A 21,175-nucleotide genomic window follows, 5' to 3' on the forward strand; every position below is an offset into this window, starting at 1 on the left:
AAAACACTAGCCCTCAGCATTGGCTCATTTCTTTGATCCACACCTATTCTGGACACCATGTAGAATATTCTATTCATTGTTAGCTCATTCCATCTAAATCTCAATTTTTGCATGTTTGTATATATGTGCTCAAATGTATGACTGCCTGAGTATGTGTGAGTTGTGAATACACATGAATTTGCATATATGGGAAGACCAGAGGTCAATCGCAAATATCATTTCTCATGAACTACCCACATTGTTTTTGGAGACAAGGTCTCTCCCTTTTATCTGGAACTCACTTATAGCCTGCTGGCCAGTGAGCTCCAGAGATCTGCTTGACTCTGCCAGCCAGAACTGGCATCATATGCCTGTACCACCATTTCTAGTTTTTTTTTTTTATTGTTGTTGTTGTTTTTTGTTTGTTTTTTTTTTTTTTTTTTTTTTTATGTCTGTTCTGGAGGTTGAACTCAGGTCCACATGTTTGTACAGATAGTTTACTAGCTGATCTATCATCCCAACCCAATCAATATTTTAAAATGTCCAATACTTTTCTGACTGAACATTATTATCCAATTAGTTCATGATCTAAATGTATTGTTGCCCCAGGAGACAACGTCCAACTTTCTGCTTTCAAAGAGTTTATAGGGTAAAAAAGAGACAGACAGATAATCCTGGTTATGAAGAAAACAGAATGGCTACAAAAGGGGACAGAGGAGGGATACAGTTCTGACTGAGAAAGCTACAGTCTTCTCCTCAGGTCCTTTGGTGATGTCTGAAGGAATGAGCACATTTCCATACAATAAGCAAGAGCATGATCTATCCCCATGACCATCAGGAAAGCAAGCTTGTGTCCTGTGTTCATACCATGGTGAGGGGCTCAGAGGAGGTCTCTGAGGCATGTTCACAGGGCGTGAATTGGGAATAGTTGACCCTTCTGATCTGCTTCCAAAGAAATCATCAGAAAGAGTGATTAGTAAGGAAGTTCAGAAAGGGGACTCACGTCTCATCTTGTTTTATGTCTGTGGATTTTAGTCAGAGAAGATTAAAATGTCTATGTTTCAAGCCACAGAGACAAGTCCAGAGCTCTCATTCACTTATCACAAACAGCCAAATACATGTGAGAAAATGATGTCTGTCTACAATTAGAAGTTACTGATGATGGCTCAAAAGAGAAGCCAAGCAGGAGGAAGCAGAGCTGTGAGGTACCTGATGGTTGTCCCTGTGCCAGAGAAGGCAGAGATTCCCAGCACGTTTGTGCAGTCTCAAGCCTTTCCTTGGACTTATTGTTTCTGCTTTCTTGAAGGTATTCAGGATTAGGCTAAGGAGCAACTCGATCCACAAACATTCCTTTGGAAACTTGTCTTGGAATTGTCCTGGTGAAGATTATATAAGCTTCTTGGAACACACTGAAAACCAAAGGCTAGAATTTGGGACCCTCTGAGATTGGTTTGGAGATGACAGTGGTCTGTGGCAGACTCCCTTCTTTATCATCCACCATGTGCAGAACCTAGATGAGATTTATGAGAAACACAAGCCGAACATGTCTCTTTCAATATTGTTCAGGAATGCAGCGTTTGGCTGGCATGGCCTTTGCATGTTGCCAGGTCCTCCCCACCACTGTCACTTCAAGAAAAGCAAGTTGATTCTAGCCAGACGCAGCCCTCAGATTCCTTTAGCTGTTGAGTCACTATGTTCTTGTCAGAAGGAAACATTTTTTTACATCTCCTAATTTCCAAATAGCCATGGTATAATGTGATAAAATACCCTGGCTGTGGGAAAGAGTACCAAGATGGCCCCTGACCCTCTCTGTGTATTTCTGTTTCTTGGTGTGATTCCTCTTGTCTTATGTAGACTGAACCCAGTACTCTGATTCTAAGCAAGAGCTAGAAATAGTAGGGTTTCAGTTCAGAGAGATGAAGTTTCAAAGCCCTGTGATGCCTGCTGCTGTTCTGTACTTTACTGGCATGTTCACTGACCCCATGAATCCCCTCATTTACTTGCTCCGTGAAGAGGCCCAGATAGTAAGAAAGTGAAGGAAAACTCTGGCCAATGTGCATAGGAGGTTCTTAATCCAAATGTCTTCAAGGAACTGATTTATGTCAACAACGATGCTTGGGAGAGAGCTTGAAGCAGGCTTCTTTATTTGTGCATTGATACAACTATATAGCTTGGGAAAGCTCCTACTCTCACTAGAAGATCCAGCTGAGCCAGACCTGGAGTCCTGATCTGTTCTGTTGAAATGGGATATGGATCTTGTTTCATGCCCCTCAGTTCTATAGTATTGTGTTACCCAGACATGACTAATTAGGTCTTTGATTATAGAAATAGCACTGCTTTGGGTGGGGCACATTTTCGGAAAGTGAATCCATATATGCATTAAGGTCTGTCTGAGTCATCAACCCGGGTAAGGACTGTGTTAGAGCTGTCCTTCACGCACTGCTTGTAATAATTATAACAACCCAACATGGGTCAGTTTGATCACATTTTGAAAGATGGTGATGATATATGTGTTTTACACACACACACACACACACACACATACACACACACACACACACACCACACCACACCTTAAAACATATAGTTAGAACATGGTTGAGGCTGAAACATAAATCAAAGTGTCTTCACTCTAAAGCTGGGCTTATTTCTCAATATGAGGCAGGGGACAGGCCTGGAGAGGGTGGAAAGCAGGTTCTCTGAGAACTTTCCTTTCTTGAAGATCATGACAACTTGGAACCTAACATAGCGGTACTGACCATGAAAACACAGCCTTATTCCTTACAGACTGTGTCTATAATGGGCTAATAAGTGTTTCATTTTCCAAGCAGGCTCTACTTGAGGGTCTTCTGTGGTGATTAGCAAGGAATCCTGTGACGTTAGAATCCAGTGTTAGGTTGTTTTAATGAAGCTAAAAAATGAAACAACAAAATGTCATGAACAATGACTATATGCAATAAAAAACTCTAGAGACAAAGAAGAAATCATACCATCTAACACTCCACATTTTGATACTGATAGTGTCTCATGGGTGGACCTCCATCATCTATAACTGAGATCTGTCAAAATGGACTTTGCTAGGCAAAGCTTATTCCACAAGTTTGGAATAGTGTAGATGAGCGGCAAGTGTTTCTGTTTGATGGAGAACAGCAGATTATAGAAAATGGGATAATGTTGTGCCTTAAGAAGGTGAGGCTGGTCCTAGATGCTCCTGTGGTGTCTAAAGCTGGGCTGACATTTGCAGAGTGGATTTAACTCTGCAAAGAGACTAAGGTTGTCTGACAAACTCCAATATGAGACCATAGTCTGTCTCCAGTCATTAGTTCATTAACTTTTCCAATAGCTTTTCTATCTCCATTCTTGGAAGGAAATGAGAGGGCATCACTGCTCATGGGGCCCCTGCAAAGCACAGCCTGTTAGTATTGCAATACTTTCTTCCCACATTATTGAAGGGCATTACAATTAACTGACAAAGTTACCATCTCTCATTGGAGGTGACTGAATTCCTTAGAGGCTCCCTGTTTGCTCAGTCTTCACAGAGTTTTCAAGCAAACCACTACAGATTGGCTGGCTCTAGCCACATCACTCAAAACGGGTTGGTGAGACTGAAGAAATTCTTTTTACTTAATTTAGTTTCAATTAATTTAACTCTAAATGCACAGATCTAGATATTGTTATTTTATTATATGTTTTCAAAATTTAATTTGGGCTCATTTGGATAGGATAGTTTCCAAGTCTCGTGCTCCAAACTAAAAATAAATTGTACATATCCAGCCAATTTTCAGGAAACCCCGAGGCTCACTCTATCATTCACGTTTCATAGAGCAGAAATTTAGCTCTCAGGGGTAAAGTATCCTTCCTCAAATCACTTAGGTGAGAGATGGGATTAAAAAGTCAGTGTGGTGACAGTTCTATTTCATCATGCAAAGAAAAGCAAAAGGCTTATTCAGGAGAAGAGGGGAGGAATAATGACACAAGATAGTTATGACATGGTTCTTGTTCTCTGGCAGTAGGGCCCAACTTTAATTCCAGCACTCAGGAGGCAGAAGCAGGAGGATCTCTGTGCATTTGAGGCCAGCCTGGTCTACAAAGGGAGATCCCAGACAGTCAAGACTACACAGAAAAACCTTGTCTCAAAACCAAAACCAAAACCAAAACCAAAACAAAAACCAAAACAAAAACCCACCATTCTTGTTATAAGTTCTTTCACTTTATTGATCCTTGTAAACAAATTAGCCATAGCAAAAGTTAGTTCTTAAATAAACAAAATCAAATTTTACATCAAATATTGTTTTCCTCCAATATACATTACTTTTGGAAATAATCAGTTAACTTTAGACATCCATGATCTAACCATTTCTGTTATTATGACACTAGTAAGAGCAGTAAAATCCTTCATCTATTGTAAATATATAGGTTTGTGCTATGCCTTAGGGCAAGCCATAAACAACTCAAAGAGAGAGAGTGTGTAGACAGAAATGGTTTCCGTGCAGGCAATATTTATAGAATGTCAGAGGCAGGTGGTATATGTACATTAGTGTTGAGATGAACATTCGATTTTGGCAGAAAATGCCTCTCTATTTTTCTTTAGAAATGTGTAGTGGATTTGCAAACAACATTCTCAGATCACCGTGACTTTGGCATTGCAAACTATTGCTGTAGTGTAGTGGAAACTAATCACATTTGCTGAAGAAAAATAAATCAAATTCCATGTACTGTTAACACTATGCCAATACTTCATACTAGGCAGGAAGCCTCTTACTAGAACAGACAGGACCCCTGAAGGCTTCACATCTTCAAAGCTAAGATTATTCTTGCCTAAGCCAAGCAAGTCACTCAAAACAAACCCAGCCTGGATACTCTCTGTAGACCATGTTCAGTCAGACCCACACATTTCTACTAAAGATATTTGATACAATAAAAGGCATTATTTATTCATTTTAACTTCCTCAACTCCAAGCTCAGATTCCCATAACTTATATTGTAACATATTTCTCTTGGTTATTTATCAAGTGTCTTAGTGTCATTTTGGAATGTCACTGAATTATAATCATGATACTGGATTGAGTGTTTAAGGTTTTCTTTTAAAGTGATCTAAAGGTCTGACCATCTATTCCTAGTGTTTGGCAAACAGTTTTAAAGTATACAAAAAGACCCATGTAAAAATATGAATGTTAGGGCCACTTGAAGTAGAACATGGAACACTGGAGTTTTTTATTGACTGCTTTTACATTTAAAGGTAAGCACTTCACAAAAACTAGTACTCAGGCAAAAGGCAGCCCTGTGCCTTCTTGCCTTTCCCATTAATTATATAACTTTTCTGAAAGATTAACATTTATAAAATGGAAGAAATGGATTTATATTTGAGCATTCATATTCCGTTTTTGAAAAGTCTTTTGTATATGGTTAAATTACACATTTTATTACTGATATAAAAACCCTGGGAATATTTGGGTTCTCACCTTTTAATTCCACAGTTGAAGCAACCTTCATATATCAGTGACTAAAGCCATGTGGGTTTTTAAGAGGGGTTAGTAATGACTATGGAGATCTTAGCTCCCAGAAACTGTTGGGCCCCTTTGATCTTGCTTAAATAGTCAAAGTCAGTGGATAAGATTGATTTGTTGCTCTCATTGCTTCAGACACAGCTAATCACACCTACCTAAAACAAAAGCAAAAGTTTGATCCATTTTTCATTTTAATCATCCTTTCTAGAATATTTCTTTACTACACCGACACATTTTGTTTGGAATCTTGATGGAAGGGCTTCATAAAGCTTCATAAAGCTAGTCAACAGTAAAGTTGCAACTAGTTTTTGTTGTTTGCTTGCTTTGTTTTATTTTACAAACATACTTTGGAGATGGCATGCATTTGATATACCCATACCAGTAAGACTTTGATATCATCTATGACATCTTTGCTTGTCTTTCTTGTAAAGCAAATTTCACAAGAGAATCACAGCAATATATTTGGTTTTCCAGTGCACATTAAAGTTAAGTTCAGACTGTACTATAGTTTGTTAAGTGTCTTCAAAGCAATGTTTACACACTCATTAAAATATTTCATTGCTTAAAAATAGCAAATAGCACCCAGGCATTCAGCAGGTCAAAGTCTTTTTGGTGGGGGTGGGGGTGAAGTTGCTGGTGATTAGACTGGTGGTTGTTCAATCTGGAAGACTGTTAGTTCTTTCAAATAATATGACAGTGAAGTTGCTACATGGGTTGAAACTTCTCTTCACAAAAGGGTTCTCTGCAGCATAGGATGCTGCTTGGCAGCTTTTGATGCAAGATGTTTCTTTTTTCAAAGTTGTAATTTTTTCCAATTCCACTGCTGACTTGTCAAGTCACTTAGAAATACTCTAAACCCTCTGCTGTCACGTCGTCTCTGCCTACAGCACCGTTCACCAGGAGCGTGTTTCACCAGAAGAACCAAAGCTTCTTTCATTGCTCACTATAAGAAGCAATTGTTCCTCTGATAGTGATATCATAAGGCATAGCAACTGAGTTGCACCTTCAACTCCTTCATGGGTTTACCATATCTGTAGGTACTTCCTCCACCAAAGCCCTAACAAAGGCAACGTTATATATGAGTCTACTTCCTCCAAATGTGTACTAATACTGACCTCTTGACTTCCTCTCATGAGTCATGGAGCTACAATCGTAGGTTCTTTCCAGGACTTTGCCAAGCCCCCAAAAGTTCCCATTTCTGTGTCCATTATGACCTCTAAAAAGGCAGTTATTAAATAATGAGACTTAGAAGTTGAAGTTAACCATAGTCTAAGGGACAGAGTAGGACTGGAATCATTCATAAATATGAAACATCCTTTGTCTCTTTGTACATCTCCATCAGAGCACTTGGACTATCAGTACATTGTCAACGAGCAGTAAGGTTTTGAAAGAAACCTTGTTTTTCCCTGAGCAGTCTCAACACTTGGTTTAAAACATTCATTAAACTACATCAAAAAATAGACCTGGTTGTTCTATTTATAGATGATAGGCAGAGCAAACTTTGCATATTCTTTAGAGGGCTAGGATTTTCTACTAGAAAATGAACATTGAACATTGGCTTCATGTGAAAGTCACCAATTGGGTTATAAACACTAACAACAAAGCCAGGCTGTCTTTTGAGGTTTGGAATTAAGATGGCTAGTTTTTGTCACTGTGGAAGTTCTAGAAGGCAAGTCCTTCCACAGTAGGGTCTTTCATTTATATCAGGTAGTCATCTTATATGTGATCCTAACTAGGTCTTTGGGAGAATAGGTAGCAACCTCCATTGCAGGGACCAAGGCTTCATTTTTTCCCCTTTGTTACTACAAGGGCAGCTCCTTTCCTTCACCTCAGGACCTGATCGCTACTCTTCTCAATCTTTCTCTTACAACATGCAAGCTATGCTTATGTTTTTTTGTTTGCCTCTGCCAGCCTTTGTAGAATGAAGAGTTAGGTCCTAGCACTGAATCAAGTTTTATGACTTGTGGCAATGTGGTTGTTTTGATCTGCTGCACATACCACTGAAGAGCTCCTCTTGTAAACAATGGGTCACTGTTCTCTTTCTTTTCTATCATTCCTGTGTTTGGAGAGAGACAGTTTTAGTTTCCTTTGAGAAGGCCTCATCTGCGTTTATGGCTTAACTTACCAGCTGGCATATGATGTTGGCCTTTCAGCCTATGCTGGATTTGAAAATGCTTTTGTCACCAGGATGAGTCATTTCCAGCTTTGAGTTAAAGCAAGAATTATATGATTCTTTTAGCACGAGCACTTAGAAGTCATTGTTGGCTTATTAATTGGCCTAATTTCAATGTTGTTCTCTGAGTAGGGAGAGAGAGAGAGAGAGAAAGAGAGAGAAGGGAGGGATGGAGCTTTTCAGTGGAGCAGATATGGCACACATAATATTTACCAATCTACTAATCTCATCATTCTATATGTGCAGAATTCATGACATATTCAAACAAAAGGCTACTATAACAACACCATTACTGAACACAGATCATCATAACAGGCATAATAATAGTGAGGATGAAAATGTTTTGAATATTGTTGAGAATGACCAACATACAATACAAGGATAGGTAGTGCGCTCATAGTGTTAGGAAAATGACACTGTTTGATGCAAGGTTACCACAAATCTTCAATTTGTTAAAAAATGCAACACTGGCAAAGTGAGAAAGGTCAAAGTGCAACAAGATGAGGTATGCCTGTGCCAGAACCAAAGTCCTCCCTGGTTACTTCCATCCAGGGCCCCTGATGTTGCCAGGCACAGAGTGGGCTCTAAGGCACTTAATATATATTTGTGGATAAATGAAATAACGAACTGTTCTAGTTCTCCTAAAGCTATATGCAATACAGCTCTTTCCTGATGTAGATCAGACTATCTTCTGTTCTTCTGTATTCCAGGCTCAATACTGAAGTTGCCTTCAGCTTGTCCTAAAGCAGCATGATTATCAGAAGGCCTGCCAATTATACTGTATTAATCTGACTGTGCTTGGGTGGATCCGTAGATCACTTCATCTATGACTTCAGAGAACTAAGCATAATTCTCCACCTAGCTCCAAGCAGGGTAAGCCTGCTCCACATGGATATTCTGCCTGAGATATTATCTGACCCTAGCCAGTAGACAATCATTTTTGTGCATGTTTCTAAATTGAGGGATTTTGTTCTAGGTAAAATTGCTAATTGTCACATATTCTGCTCTGGGAGGAGGAATATTTCCTTGAATTTCCAGGATATGGAGGGGGTGGAGAGCGCTGGGCTGAGGCTTGTGGGGCTGGAGAGTATGGCGGCGGCAGGTCTGTGCAATATTCCATCTCGTGATCATAAGTATAGGGGGGTGGCGCCACTGAAAAAGACAAGACATAAATCAGGCATTTAGTAAATACCTTAGTGGCTGTGTAAAACTATTGTGCTAGACACTTTGAGGGTGGAAACACTTTTTGCTTTCAAAACTAGTGATATTTGCCTAGAGTGTAGGCAGGTATGACTAAATAAATGAGTTCTCTATAAGGCAGTGCCTTGGGTAAAGAAGGTGTTTGGAGTTGGGCTTAGAGAAAGTCCCTTACAAGTATGATGCTGAAGAGGCAGAGAGTGAGGAAGCAGGGGGTAATTCAAGTGTGGCTAGAAGTAGCACAGGAGCAGGAGAGTGTGTGGATTTCAGCAGAAAGTGTGGGGAAAGTGAGAAACGGAAAAAGAGGCTGAGGAATAGCGTTCATTATCCCCTTGATGAGCTTGGTGAGGAACAGGGTTCACTATCCCCATGCTAGGCTTGGTGAGGAACAGGGCTCAGTATCCCCATGCTGGGCTTGGTGAGGAACAGGGCTCAGTATCCCTATGCTGGGCTTGGTGAGGAACAAGGCTCAGTATCCCCATGCTGGGCTTGGTGAGGAACAGGGCTCAGTATCACTATGCTGGGCCTGGTAAAGAACAGGGTTCACTATTCCCATGCTAGGTTTGGTGAGGAACAGGGCTCAGTATCCCCATGCTGGACTCATAAATTATGTAGCATTCTTAGAAAATAAATTATAAAATTTATTTCTTTAAAATTATTCACTGCATATCTTTACTGAACACAATACTGTTTATAAAAAGGACATTTTCAGACAAATACACATTGCATATTGTCCTTCCCATAGGCTCCACCCTCCCCTTTCTCCCACCTGTCCTTATTCTCCTTTGTTCTTTGTTTGATGTATATATTCATGTCATATATGATTTTAGCTATCTACATAAAATCTAGGACCACTAATGGGAGCCATGATATCTTTCCAAGACTGGCTGAATTCTCTTAGTACAATGTTCTTTGGATGCCCTCATTTTTTTTTAAACAAACAATGTGATTTCATTCTTCTTTTCAATTGAAGACAATTCTATTGAATATGGACCACATCCTGTCTACCTCTCTGTTGTGGGACATGACATGGGTTGTTTGTTCAACTGTTACTTTGAACAGTGTTGTAGTAAACATCAGTGTGTCAATATCTCCATATGTAGAAAAACAGATTAGGGAATGTGCTTTGGCAAACACACTCTCTCAGCTGAGAGAACAGAGGCTGCAGATAGGAGAGGAGATGGAATAGTGATTAGAACATATTCCTGATAACAAGGAGTGGATGCTCATAAAACACCAAGTGGCTGAGTCTGTAGATCACTGGGAAAGTGGAAAAGGGTTGGAGGGTGAAAGGAAGTGTGAAAGAATTAAGCACCCAGTATCAGAGTTCTGGCGCTTACAGGATCAACAAGTTTGGGAATGGAGATGAGGAATTTCATTTTCTAAATCTTATTTGAAAATAGGTGTTAATTTAATTTACTGTCAGTGCATTTAATAATCACATTTATTATACCTGACAGTGACTTCTCCTGCACACCTATTTTGTAGTGATCCTAATCCTGTCACCACGGGAGGAAGAGAATCACCTGGGAGCTGAAATTCATCTATGTCTTTAGGATGATAAGCCAGAAATGAATTCATTCTCAGAGGATGGATCCTATTGGGAAGTGACAGGTCTTAACTGGTCACTATGCATGTAGCATAAATCCCAAAACTCATGTCACACTAATGTGACTAAATCACCAAACTTTTAGCATTGCAGTGACAGCAGGGAACAGCTAGCATTTCAGCAAACTGCTCTTCCTCCAAGGACCTACGGCGCTGTGATAGAGAGGTGCATGCGCACACATTAGGCCTAGACTACTATGGACATAGAAGGGATCCAACGGATCCTTCTGGTGTTCCTCTCATTAGCAAGACCCTAATGTTTGGAGTCATTTACTGACCTCACTATAGACAGAGGAAGAGAGGAAGGGAATTAAGTAAGCAGAGAAAAGAGGACTACAGATCCACCAAACTAAGTGGCATGTCACCAGAGAGCGCTACTCAGCTGTAAAGACACCCACTAGCGTCCTGGGGGGACAGATGTCATTCATCAGGGAACTGGGCTACATCAAGACATCAGCAGAGTTACTCACAACTTCTTTAACCTTCCTTCAGACCTGCCTGACTCTAAGCTCTGACTTCTATGAGCAAGCAGAGTAAGACATGCAGAGGGCATTCACCTTCTCTCTGGATTTTTGTGCCCAATTTCTGACTCTGTGAAATATAAGAGGATTGACACGAAGACTTGCAAAATGTTTCATGCGTACCAAGAAAGGAGGCCCTACAGCCTTCACACAAGCTAGCAGGTCCCAGCAGGCTGCCCTATCATGCCGGTTCTTGTAAAGAGGTGGGTCCATTTTGTTATTAGGCTGAAGTTTCTCTTGCTTGTGGCATGAGGAACACAGACTACCTTATCCCACACACCTTTTCCACATCTTCCTCTGTCATGAACCTACTGTGTGTGTGTGTGTGTGTGTGTGTGTGTGTGTGTGTGTGTATGTGTGTGGTGATTTATACTTTGTTCTGCTGTGCTATGAACACCACTGGAGGACCGTTCAATGGGGATCTTTGTGGTTAATGTTGCTGTGTTTTGAACATCACAGTCTCAACTATGAAACAATACTCTGTCATTCACAGATCCTTTGAACAGTGATGAAATGATAGCGATGCTGGAGAGTGGTGCTTTGAGGCCTATTTGTCATGAAAGAAGAGCATCTTTTGCAATACAGTCACTGGAGGATATGTCTGAAATTGTGTTGTATAATGGAGTGTGTTATCTTTCTTCATGATAATGAGGTTTCATAACAAAGTAGATATTCAAGGCATTAGTTTTAGAATTCCTGATTAATCCTGGTTAATTAAGGGGTTTGGTCAGTTTCAGCTGGGCATATGGTTTCTGGAAGATGTGTGGATGCCTATATAGAGCTGGATCCTTTGAAACTCTTGCATTCTGGCATTCCAATTTACTGATGCAAGTAGTATCATGATGGTATTCATCTGTAATGTCAGGTACGAGTGTATATTATTAAAAACCAGTGTTGGGTATGATGGCCTATATCTTTAACCTTACCATTTGGAAAGCTGAGTTAGGAGGATCTCAATTTTGAGGACAGCTTGAGTTATAAACTGAGTTCCAGCTAAGCCTGGCATCTACAATTAAACCATGTCTCAAAATGACTGAGCGAGTGAGTAAATAAGTACATTATCACATAGATACTGAGGAAAAATATGAAAATTAGAGAAGTGCAAAGTTTTCAACTCCTTCAAGTAATGTTTCAAAAGATGAGAAAATTTGGATACTGAAGAAAATCATCCTGAATTTTGTCACCTCAGTCTGAGCAGTCACACCTGTACCTCTGGTCATATTTGCATTTATACCTTTGCAGTTAAATAAAATGGCAGCATCTTTGCCACTCCATATCATAGCATTGCTTATATTGCTGTGTATTCTCCCTCAAAGTTCATTATTATTGGATATATATTATTCCACTTTATAACTTCCTACTCTGAAGCTAACAGCTTTGTTATTATAAATGACTGACAAACATCTTCTCACAGGAGACTTTATTGTCCTCAATGATTTATTTGGAATAAAAATTCTAGAGAAATCTTTTGGCTTATGCAATGCTTGAGTGTTATAATTTGCAAATGCATGGCATGGTGAATCTATTTACAATAGAATTATAAAATGCTCTACAGACTCCAGCATGGCACAGGTAGGCTGTCATATTAGGAAGAACATAGAGCTATCTTAGCCCATCATCTCTCTGGCTGTGGCTGGACTTTAAAACCTCTCTGTATTATGCTTTGGTGCTTGAAATTCAGACTGGGTAACTAATGTATTTATTCACATTTGCTTCAGCCTGGTAACTTATAAGTTGGGCTCTTAGAGTTAAGAGTAATTAAAGTAACAAGACTATAAAAGACATCTCTCACTTTAGGAATATTTTGTCAGCTGGATCTGGTAGCACGTGCCTTTAAGCTAAGCATTCAGTAGATTCAGACAGATCTATGTGAGTTTGAGGACACCCTGTTCTTCGCAGAAAGCTCTGGGCAATTCCAAACTACAAAGCGAAGCCCTGTCTTCAAAAATGAACAAACAAAACAGAATAATTTGTCAAAGTTGCTCATTTAACTACATAGTTTTGGACATTCCAAAGTTTAAAAGGTGTATTTAAAAAAATGTTTTTTTTTTCCCCACTTTTACTGCTCTGTTCTTTGTAAGGATTGAAATCAGTCTTATTTTCACATATCTGATTCATAACCATCCTGTCTCTGGAGTTTACTCTTTTTATTTTTATATAATTACACATTTTTTAGACAACATATCGCTATGAATCATAGGCTGACCAAAAACTTATAATGTACCACAGACTAGCTCTGATGCTCTTGGCTTGGGTCTCTGAATACTGGGATGACAGAGGTGTAGGCCACAGTTTTGTATTTGGTAGATATAGTAAAGTATACTTTGCTTCTAAGGTTTTAATCTTGACTAAATCCACTATCTAAATGTGGCCTATTAAATAATCCTCACTGCTCACATTATTAGGTTTCTGTTACAAAATCTACTTGCCAATCTACTTGCTCTGTCCTGTGGACCAGGTATGTCTATTTATACCAGAAGAAGTTTATCTTAATTAACTTAGTATCTGAGAGGACTAGTCAATCACATTATGTGTATATGTGTGTGTGTGAATATGTGTGTATATTTGTGTGTATGCACATGTAAGTCTATGTATGTATGATATATGTATGTACTATGTATATATGATATATGCATATATATTTATATATATGTGTGTGTGTGTGGCATTTTACATATGCAATTTATGTACTTGTTCGAACTTCTTTTTGCACACAATTTTTAGTACTGTTGCTACAAACTCTCCTCTACTTTGTCCTCTTGAGCCCCACCCAGAGCAGAAAGTTTACACAAAGCTCCAGAATGGCTAGCAGGATTCCCTCTATCCCACCCTCTGACACAGTACAGATTCCAAGACATATTAGAATCTTATATTCCCCTTCCTCTTTGATAACGTCAGGACAAGTCAGATCATATCCTGAATCCTTTAATTAGAAGGACAATCTCCTAGGACAGCTTTCATTTTAGAGTTGTAATTCAGGAGGGCTTTGCATACCTCGTATACCTAGCCCCCTGCTCCCCATTGTGCTCAGCTCAGTGGAAAACAAAGCCTGGCTTAGAACAGTCCTAGGTGTCTTTCTTCTGTTTCTTCATCCCCCTCAGCTCAGGAATGGATGCCTTCTTTTCTGTGTCTCTTTTGTGGTTTGAGGATGCATGCATGTGTGCGTAGATCAAACAAAAAAGTGTCTCTTCACCAGTCACTGAGACAGATGGCACAGACACTAGTAGTTCACCATTGATCGGGCTAGGGCAGTTGGCCAGCAAGTCCCAGGGAGCCTAGGATCACAAACACGTGCAACCATGCCTGGCTTTTACCTGACTGCTAGGGATTCAGCTTAGGTTCTTTTACCTAAACAGCAAGCTCTTTATCAACTACTGCCTCCTCATGGCCCTGATTTTGAATATCTCTCATAGAAATATGAGCCATGGAGAATGTATCTGCTGTGGGCTCAGAGGAGGTCTTGAGTTTGGGGAAGGAAGTGGAATGTAAGACTGCTATCCTAGGGGATGGTTGTGAACAATACACAAGAGTGTATTTCATTCTTGTGTCTAATTACAATTTTGATTTTTGCATTGGCAAAGTGCTCAAGGAGATAAAGGTGGTTGCTCCATGAACCTAGCAACTAAGTTTGAAACCCAGAACCTGCAAAAAAGTAAGGGGAAGAGAATCGGTTGCAAGGAGTTGTTCTCTAGCCTCCATACGTGCTCTGAGACACACATCACCCACAAATATCACATGATGATGATGATGATGATGATGACAATAACTTTAAAGAAAATCTGATCCCCCACACTACAAAGATGAGATTTTCTGTCACACTATCAAACCAGAGTTATTTTTCTCCTGCATCTTACAGTCTTCAGGGCCAGGATATGCATTTGATATGTGATGTTAAAGACATTCTTCAAACCATTCTCTATTTTCTTTTTAAAGGTCCATAAGATTCTATTTCTATATCTTGTAGATAACTGTAACCATTCCTGTTCAAATATGTGTTCACTGAAGACTTAGTTGAGAGCCACAGTTATCTTTCCACCCAGACATCTGCTATCACTTCTGGCCCATGTGAGCCTGCCTGATATCCCTATCCTGGTCCACATGAGGCTGCCTGACATCCCTTTCCTGGTCCACGTGAGCCTGCCTGACATCCCTAAGACATTTATACTTTTCATTATCCTTTCTTGCTTGTCATTACCAATTGTATTTTGAAATCTTTTATCTTTAAAATAGGATTTCTGCTTTTTATTTTTCTAGACTACTCATTGCACTAAGCTTGGTCTTTATGTTTATTCCCAACATATTGAATGCAAAATGAAGAAAACAATTAAATTTATGCCTCCCCTCTCTGTTTTCCTGCCCTTTGTCATCAGCTATTTATCTACTATTCTTCAAATTGCTCCTTTGCATCTGTTTACATCATTCTGTCCCTATGGAAACCATGGTTGGAGGGATGACTAAAGAGAGATACTGTGAGTCTCCTTAGGCTATCAGGTTATCAGGACATGGACCCCTAGGAATTGGAACTTCCACCAGGAATCTCTAGCTGGGAACACAAGGCTGAAGTTTGATTTCTCCAAGAAGAGAAACTTGTCTCTAAGGACTGTGACTGACAAGTGTCACCTTGCAGGAGAGACTATAACCAAGACATAGTGGGTCTGTGATAGATGGGACCACACTTTGGCTAGGATTGCTAAACTGTATAGTTCTTGTACTTTATTTAAATCTAAGCTTCATGTCAGATGTTTAAAGATGGACTGTGGGTGAGTGGGGGAGATCACTGACTCCCTTTATTTGTTCCTCTTCCCAGTGTGGTCATGATGAATATATACCCTTGTTTTGCTTTCCATTATTGTCTGTTTAATTGGCCCATTGAGGACCAGTGGTTGAGCATAGCTTGTTAGGGCTGCCATGGCACAGGATCTGAATGTAACATTTCTAGAAACATGAGTACCTGGTAGCACCCAGGCTTTGATTAAAGTTCAACATTTTAACTACACCAAACTTGTATGTAGGAGCTTTATGTGGCTAGACAAGAAAACAGTGATGCAGACTGATCTCACTTTAAAGCAGTGACCTTTTCTTAGATGTGTTGGCTATTGGTGTTGCTCAGAAAGCATATATTATGTAGGCATTTCACACATTCTGCTATCTGAGATTGTTCCTTAAATTTCCTTCACCTTAAGTGTGTCTGCATCCCTCTTCATTCTTACGAGAAGTCAGCATTCTTAGTTCACTGAGGAAATAGGAACAGAAGAAAAGATTTTTGAATCTAATCACCAAATCTACTGCCTCTAACAGGAAGAATGTACACCACTCTGCTTGTGTATATGATCCAAGTCGTTCTCAGACTCAGAGTGATTTCTAAATCTATATATTACATATTATTACATTTCACCACATATAGATGTTGTATATTTGAGCACGTGTGTGCTACAGCACATACATGGAGGTCAGAGTCAGTTATCTCCTTCCAACTTTATGTGAGTTGACAGAATTAAACTCAAGCTCTTTACACACTAAGCCATCTCACCAGCCAAGAGTCTAATAACGCTCCCTGTGCTCTATATTTACGAGCTTCCTTTTTATTTTATCTAAATATATTTATTGCTGAAATACAAAATATCATGAACTAAAGTTCTCTATGAGAAAAAAAAACTGTCTTCATCTCTATTTTCTCAAACCATCTTAAAGTAAAAGTTAAAGAAAACTGTATGCACTTCTCTACCTCATCACACAATACACATATGGTGGTTTGAATGTGACACCTCCATATTAACTAACAACAGGACTACTCCGTGATATGGCTAGGAGGAAGGTTGTTTATTGTAGATATGAGAGAGAACAGCCAGAGGCATTTGGAAGAGTCTAGAGCAGAGAAAGTAAGAAATAGACTGAACATGGCCAGCATGACATGGTCGGGCTATCTGTGAGAGAAGAGAGATCATCAAGGGGATAGAGAATAGAAAAAAAAAAAAGAGCATAGTGAGACTAGCAGGAGCTTAGAGAACAGCCAGGATAGAAGAAGAAGCAATAGCTGGGGGAGGGAGGAAACCTAAGGAGATGGAGGCACTTTAGGGTAGAGGGAGAGGTGAGAAGGGAAAGGATTGTAGCGTGGATAAGTGCCACAGGTATATGTTTACTGGTGAGCTATATATCTTTGTGCTCGAGGGAAATGACTCTTTTTGGTAGGTGGGAGCCTGCCTGACAAATTCCCGTAGAAATTGCTGGCTTTCTTTTTATCTAACCACCAGAAATCCTTCTATAGTTCAGATTAAGATGGGCCTCAACTCAATTTTGGACAAGTCAATGGGTCTGACTTTTAGAGCTGACAATGCCCCACCCCACATCTCTGGTATTTGATTATCTGGTCTCTAGTTGGTAGCCTTGTTTGAGAGGCTCAGGAGATGTGGTCTTGCTGGAGGAAGTGTGCCACTGACTGAAGACTTTGAGGTTTCAAAGCCTGTACCCTGTTTTTGCCTCATATTTGTGGCTAAAGTTGTGAATTCTCATTCTCATCTGTTCTTGCTGTCATAATTTCATGGCATGATGGATTCTTAAACATCCAGGTCCATAAGTACCAAATAAACCCTTCCCTTTGTATGTGTCTTGGTCTTAGTTTGTATGACTGAAATAGAAAAAGTACTATTACAACATCCAACACATTTTGTCTGAAGCAACAATTATGTATGTATAATTAATACAAGATTCTGACATAACTAAGTTGGTTTCCAGGGTGATGTCTTCTTGGCCACCACTGTACTCATTTTGTTTCTCGTTAGTGTTCATTTGATCTTGAAGTCCATTGTAACACTATTATTTTATACACAACATTTCCAGTATCAAGTTATGGCAAACAAAGAACAAATAAGACTTTTATTCAAAGTTATTCTTTCATCTATCATTATTATTATTATTATTGTTTGTTATTCCTCTTCTTCTTCTTCTTCTTCTTCTTCTTCTTCTTCTTCTTCTTCTTCTTCTTCTTCTTCTTCTTCTTCTTCTTTTTCTTCTTCTTCTTCTTCTTCTTCTTCTTCTTCTTATTCTTATTATTATTATTATTATGTGCATGTTTGTGTGTGTGCGTGCATATGTGTGTGGGGGGGTATGTGTGTGTATGTATGTGCACACCATGGCATAGCATATATTGATGTCAGAAGACAGCTCTCAGGAGTCAGTTTCATCTTGGGTTCTGAGAATCAAACTCAGATTTCTACAGAAGCATAGGCTATCCTCAGTGTTCATATAGAAGGGCAGGGGCAGGCAGTGCTTTCTTTTGCCTTCTTTCTTTTAAAAAGTGTTTGTGGATTGTACTTTGTCTCTTCCCATCTTCTGGGCTAATATCCACTTATCAGAGAGTGTATACCATGTGTGTTCTTTTGTGATTGGGTAACCTCACTCAGGATGATATTATCCAGATGCATCCATTTCCCTAAGAATTTCATAAATTCATTGTTTTTAATAGCTGAGTAGTAATCCACTGTATAGATGTACCACAATTTCCGTATCCACTCCTCTGTTGAGGGACATCTGGGTTGTTTCCAGTTTCTGGCTATTATAAATAAGGCTGCTATGAACATGGTGGAGCATGTGCCCTTATTACATGTTGGAACATCTTCTGGGTATATGTCCAGAAGTGATATAGCTGGGTCCTCTGGTAGTACTATGTCCAATTTCCAGAGAAACTGCCAGACTGATTTCCAGAGTGGTTGTACCAGCTTGCAATCCCACCAGCAATAAAGGAGTGTTCCTCTTTCTCCACAACCTCTCCAGCATCTGCTGTCACCTGAGTTTTTGATTTTAGCCATTCTGACTGGTGTGAGGTGGAATCTCAGGGTTGTTTTGATTTGCAATTCCCTGATGACTAACAGTGTTGAACATTTCTTTAGGTACTTCTCAGCCATTCGATATTCATCAGTTGAGAATTCTTTGTTTAGCTCTGTACCCTATTTTTTAATAGGGATATTTGGTTTTCTGGAGTCTAACTTCCTAAGTTCTTTGTATATATTGGATATTAGCCCTCTATCAGATATAGGATTGGTAAAGATCTTTTCCCAAATTGTTGGTTGCCATTTTGTCCTTTTGATAGTGTCTTTTGCCTTACAGAAGCTTTGTAATTTTATGAGGTCCCATTTGTCAATTTTTGATCTTAGAGCATAAGCTATACAGAAAGTATAATCCACAAACCACAAGAAACTCATGAAGGAAGACCAAAGTGTGGATACTTTGTTCCTTTTTAAAAGGGGGAACAAAATACCCATGGAAGGAGTTGCAGAGACAAAGTATGGAGCAGAGACTGAAGGAAAGAGAATCCAGAGACTGCTCCACCTGGGAATCCTTCCTGGAATATTCAGTCATCAAATCCAGACACTATTTTGGATGCCAGTAAGTGCTGGCTGACAGGAGCTTGATATAGCTGTCTCCTGAGAGGCTCTGACAGTACCCTACTAATACAGAAGTAGAGGCTCACAGCCATCCATTGGACTGAGCCCAGGGTCCCCAATGAAGGAGCTAGAGAAAGGACCCAAGGAGCTGAAGGGTTTTCAGCCCCTTAGGATGAGCAACAATATGAACTAACTAGTACCCTCAGGGATCCTAGGGACTAAACCACCAACCAAAGAGTACACATGGTGGGACTAATGGCTCCAACAGCATATATATAGCAGAGGATGACCTAGTTGGTCATCAAGGGCAGGAGAGGCCTTTGGCCCTGTGAAGGTCCTATGCCCCAGTGTAGGCATAGGAATGCCAGGGCCAGGAAGCGAGAGGGTGGGTTGGTGAGCAGGGGAAGGGGGGGAAGAAACAGGGTTTTTTTTTGTTTTGTTTTGTTTTGTTTTTTATTTTATTTTTTTCTTTTTCTTTCATAGTGGAAACTGGGAAAGGAGATATCATATGACATGTAAATAAAGAAAACATCTAATAAAAAAAGAAAAAAACAAGATAATATTAAAATACTAAAAAAAAATGTTTGTTTATGTTTTGCCTGCATGTATGACTGCGCCACAAATGAGTGCCATGGGGCCTGGAAGAAGACGTTTGTTCCCCAGGAACTGGATTTACAGAGGGCTGTGATCTGCCATGTAGGTACTAAGGCTTGAACCCAGGTCCTCTAGGAGGCCAGTGCCCTTAGCCACTGAGCTATCTCTCTATACCATCCAGTATGGATTTATCAGTGATTCCAGGGGATTCTAAAGACTAGAGTCTGGTTGTTTTATGGACCATGAAAGAGATTCAAGTAACTAAGAAGGCGGCTTAGACTCACTCTCTGGAGTTGTGAAAGAGTAAGGTGAGGGGACTCACACCTATTAAAACTGAACCTTATCTGATGTTCCAGTAGGCTGGACAACAATTGAGGGCAGCATTTCTTGCCTTCAAAATGGTGCCTACAAACAGATGTCCTGTAGAAAAAATAGAAAGAAAGAAAGAAAGGAAGGAAGGAAGGAAGGAAGGAAGGAAGGGAGAAAAGAAAAGAAGAGAAAAGAAAAGAAAGGAAAGGAAAGAAAAAGAAACAAACAAAGAAAACCCTTCCCTATAGTGCTGTTCATATAGATATGGCTAAAGGGGAAACTGCAAGTGACCATACTCTCAAAGAAGAATGATGCTCCTTTCTATCAAATCCCAATTGCTCCTTGGTAAGGGGAAAAGCCAGGAGATCATCTAGCTCTCTATGTCAGAATTTTGCCTGGCCTGATATTATACAGAGTTTGAACAGGTAACTGCAATTGGTGTGAGTTCATGAAAATGCTCATCTTTTATATCCTGTATGGTACACATACAAAGTGATATAGAAAACTCTGTTGGAGTCTCTAATAGAAGGTGAAGGGCTTTGTTCATAGAATCTCATGCACTCAATATATTTATATGTAGAAGTTCTAGCAAATTTTCAATACGTATTTGTCAAATTATTAATGACACTTCTGCTCTTTGCTGAAGATTTTAATATTTGTGGGAGCTATTCTTTTAGTTTAATGAGGACTATAAGAAGTTTTTTCTATACTTTCCCTAGAGACTCACATACCTCCTGCCTCAGAGGCCAGTTTATTAAGACAGATTGCACACTTTCTCCATAATTACTTGTCAGAACTCATTGGCAGGTAGACAGAATGGGTGCGAATTTTCTATTTATCTTCATTCTGGCTGACTGGCGATTGAGAGTAACACTTTATTCAAATGTAACATGAATTGTTTTTTGT

The 21,175-nt window shown here is 39.6% G+C and overlaps 1 protein-coding gene across 1 annotated transcript in view; it reads right to left on the reverse strand.

The window, feature by feature from the left end:
• Window positions 1-4,167: 4,167 nt before the first annotated feature.
• Cyyr1 (cysteine and tyrosine rich 1) overlaps window positions 4,168-21,175 on the reverse strand; it is a 94,520-nt gene continuing 77,512 nt past the window's right edge. Inside the window, exon 4 of the mRNA XM_031364314.1 lies at window positions 4,168-8,811. Coding sequence (XP_031220174.1) covers window positions 8,645-8,811 — 167 coding nt within the window. The 3' untranslated portion in view covers window positions 4,168-8,644. The remainder of the gene's footprint in view (window positions 8,812-21,175) is intronic.

This window comes from Mastomys coucha, unplaced genomic scaffold (genome assembly GCF_008632895.1).
Source record: "Mastomys coucha isolate ucsf_1 unplaced genomic scaffold, UCSF_Mcou_1 pScaffold12, whole genome shotgun sequence".
NCBI classification, from domain to species: domain Eukaryota; kingdom Metazoa; phylum Chordata; class Mammalia; order Rodentia; family Muridae; genus Mastomys; species Mastomys coucha.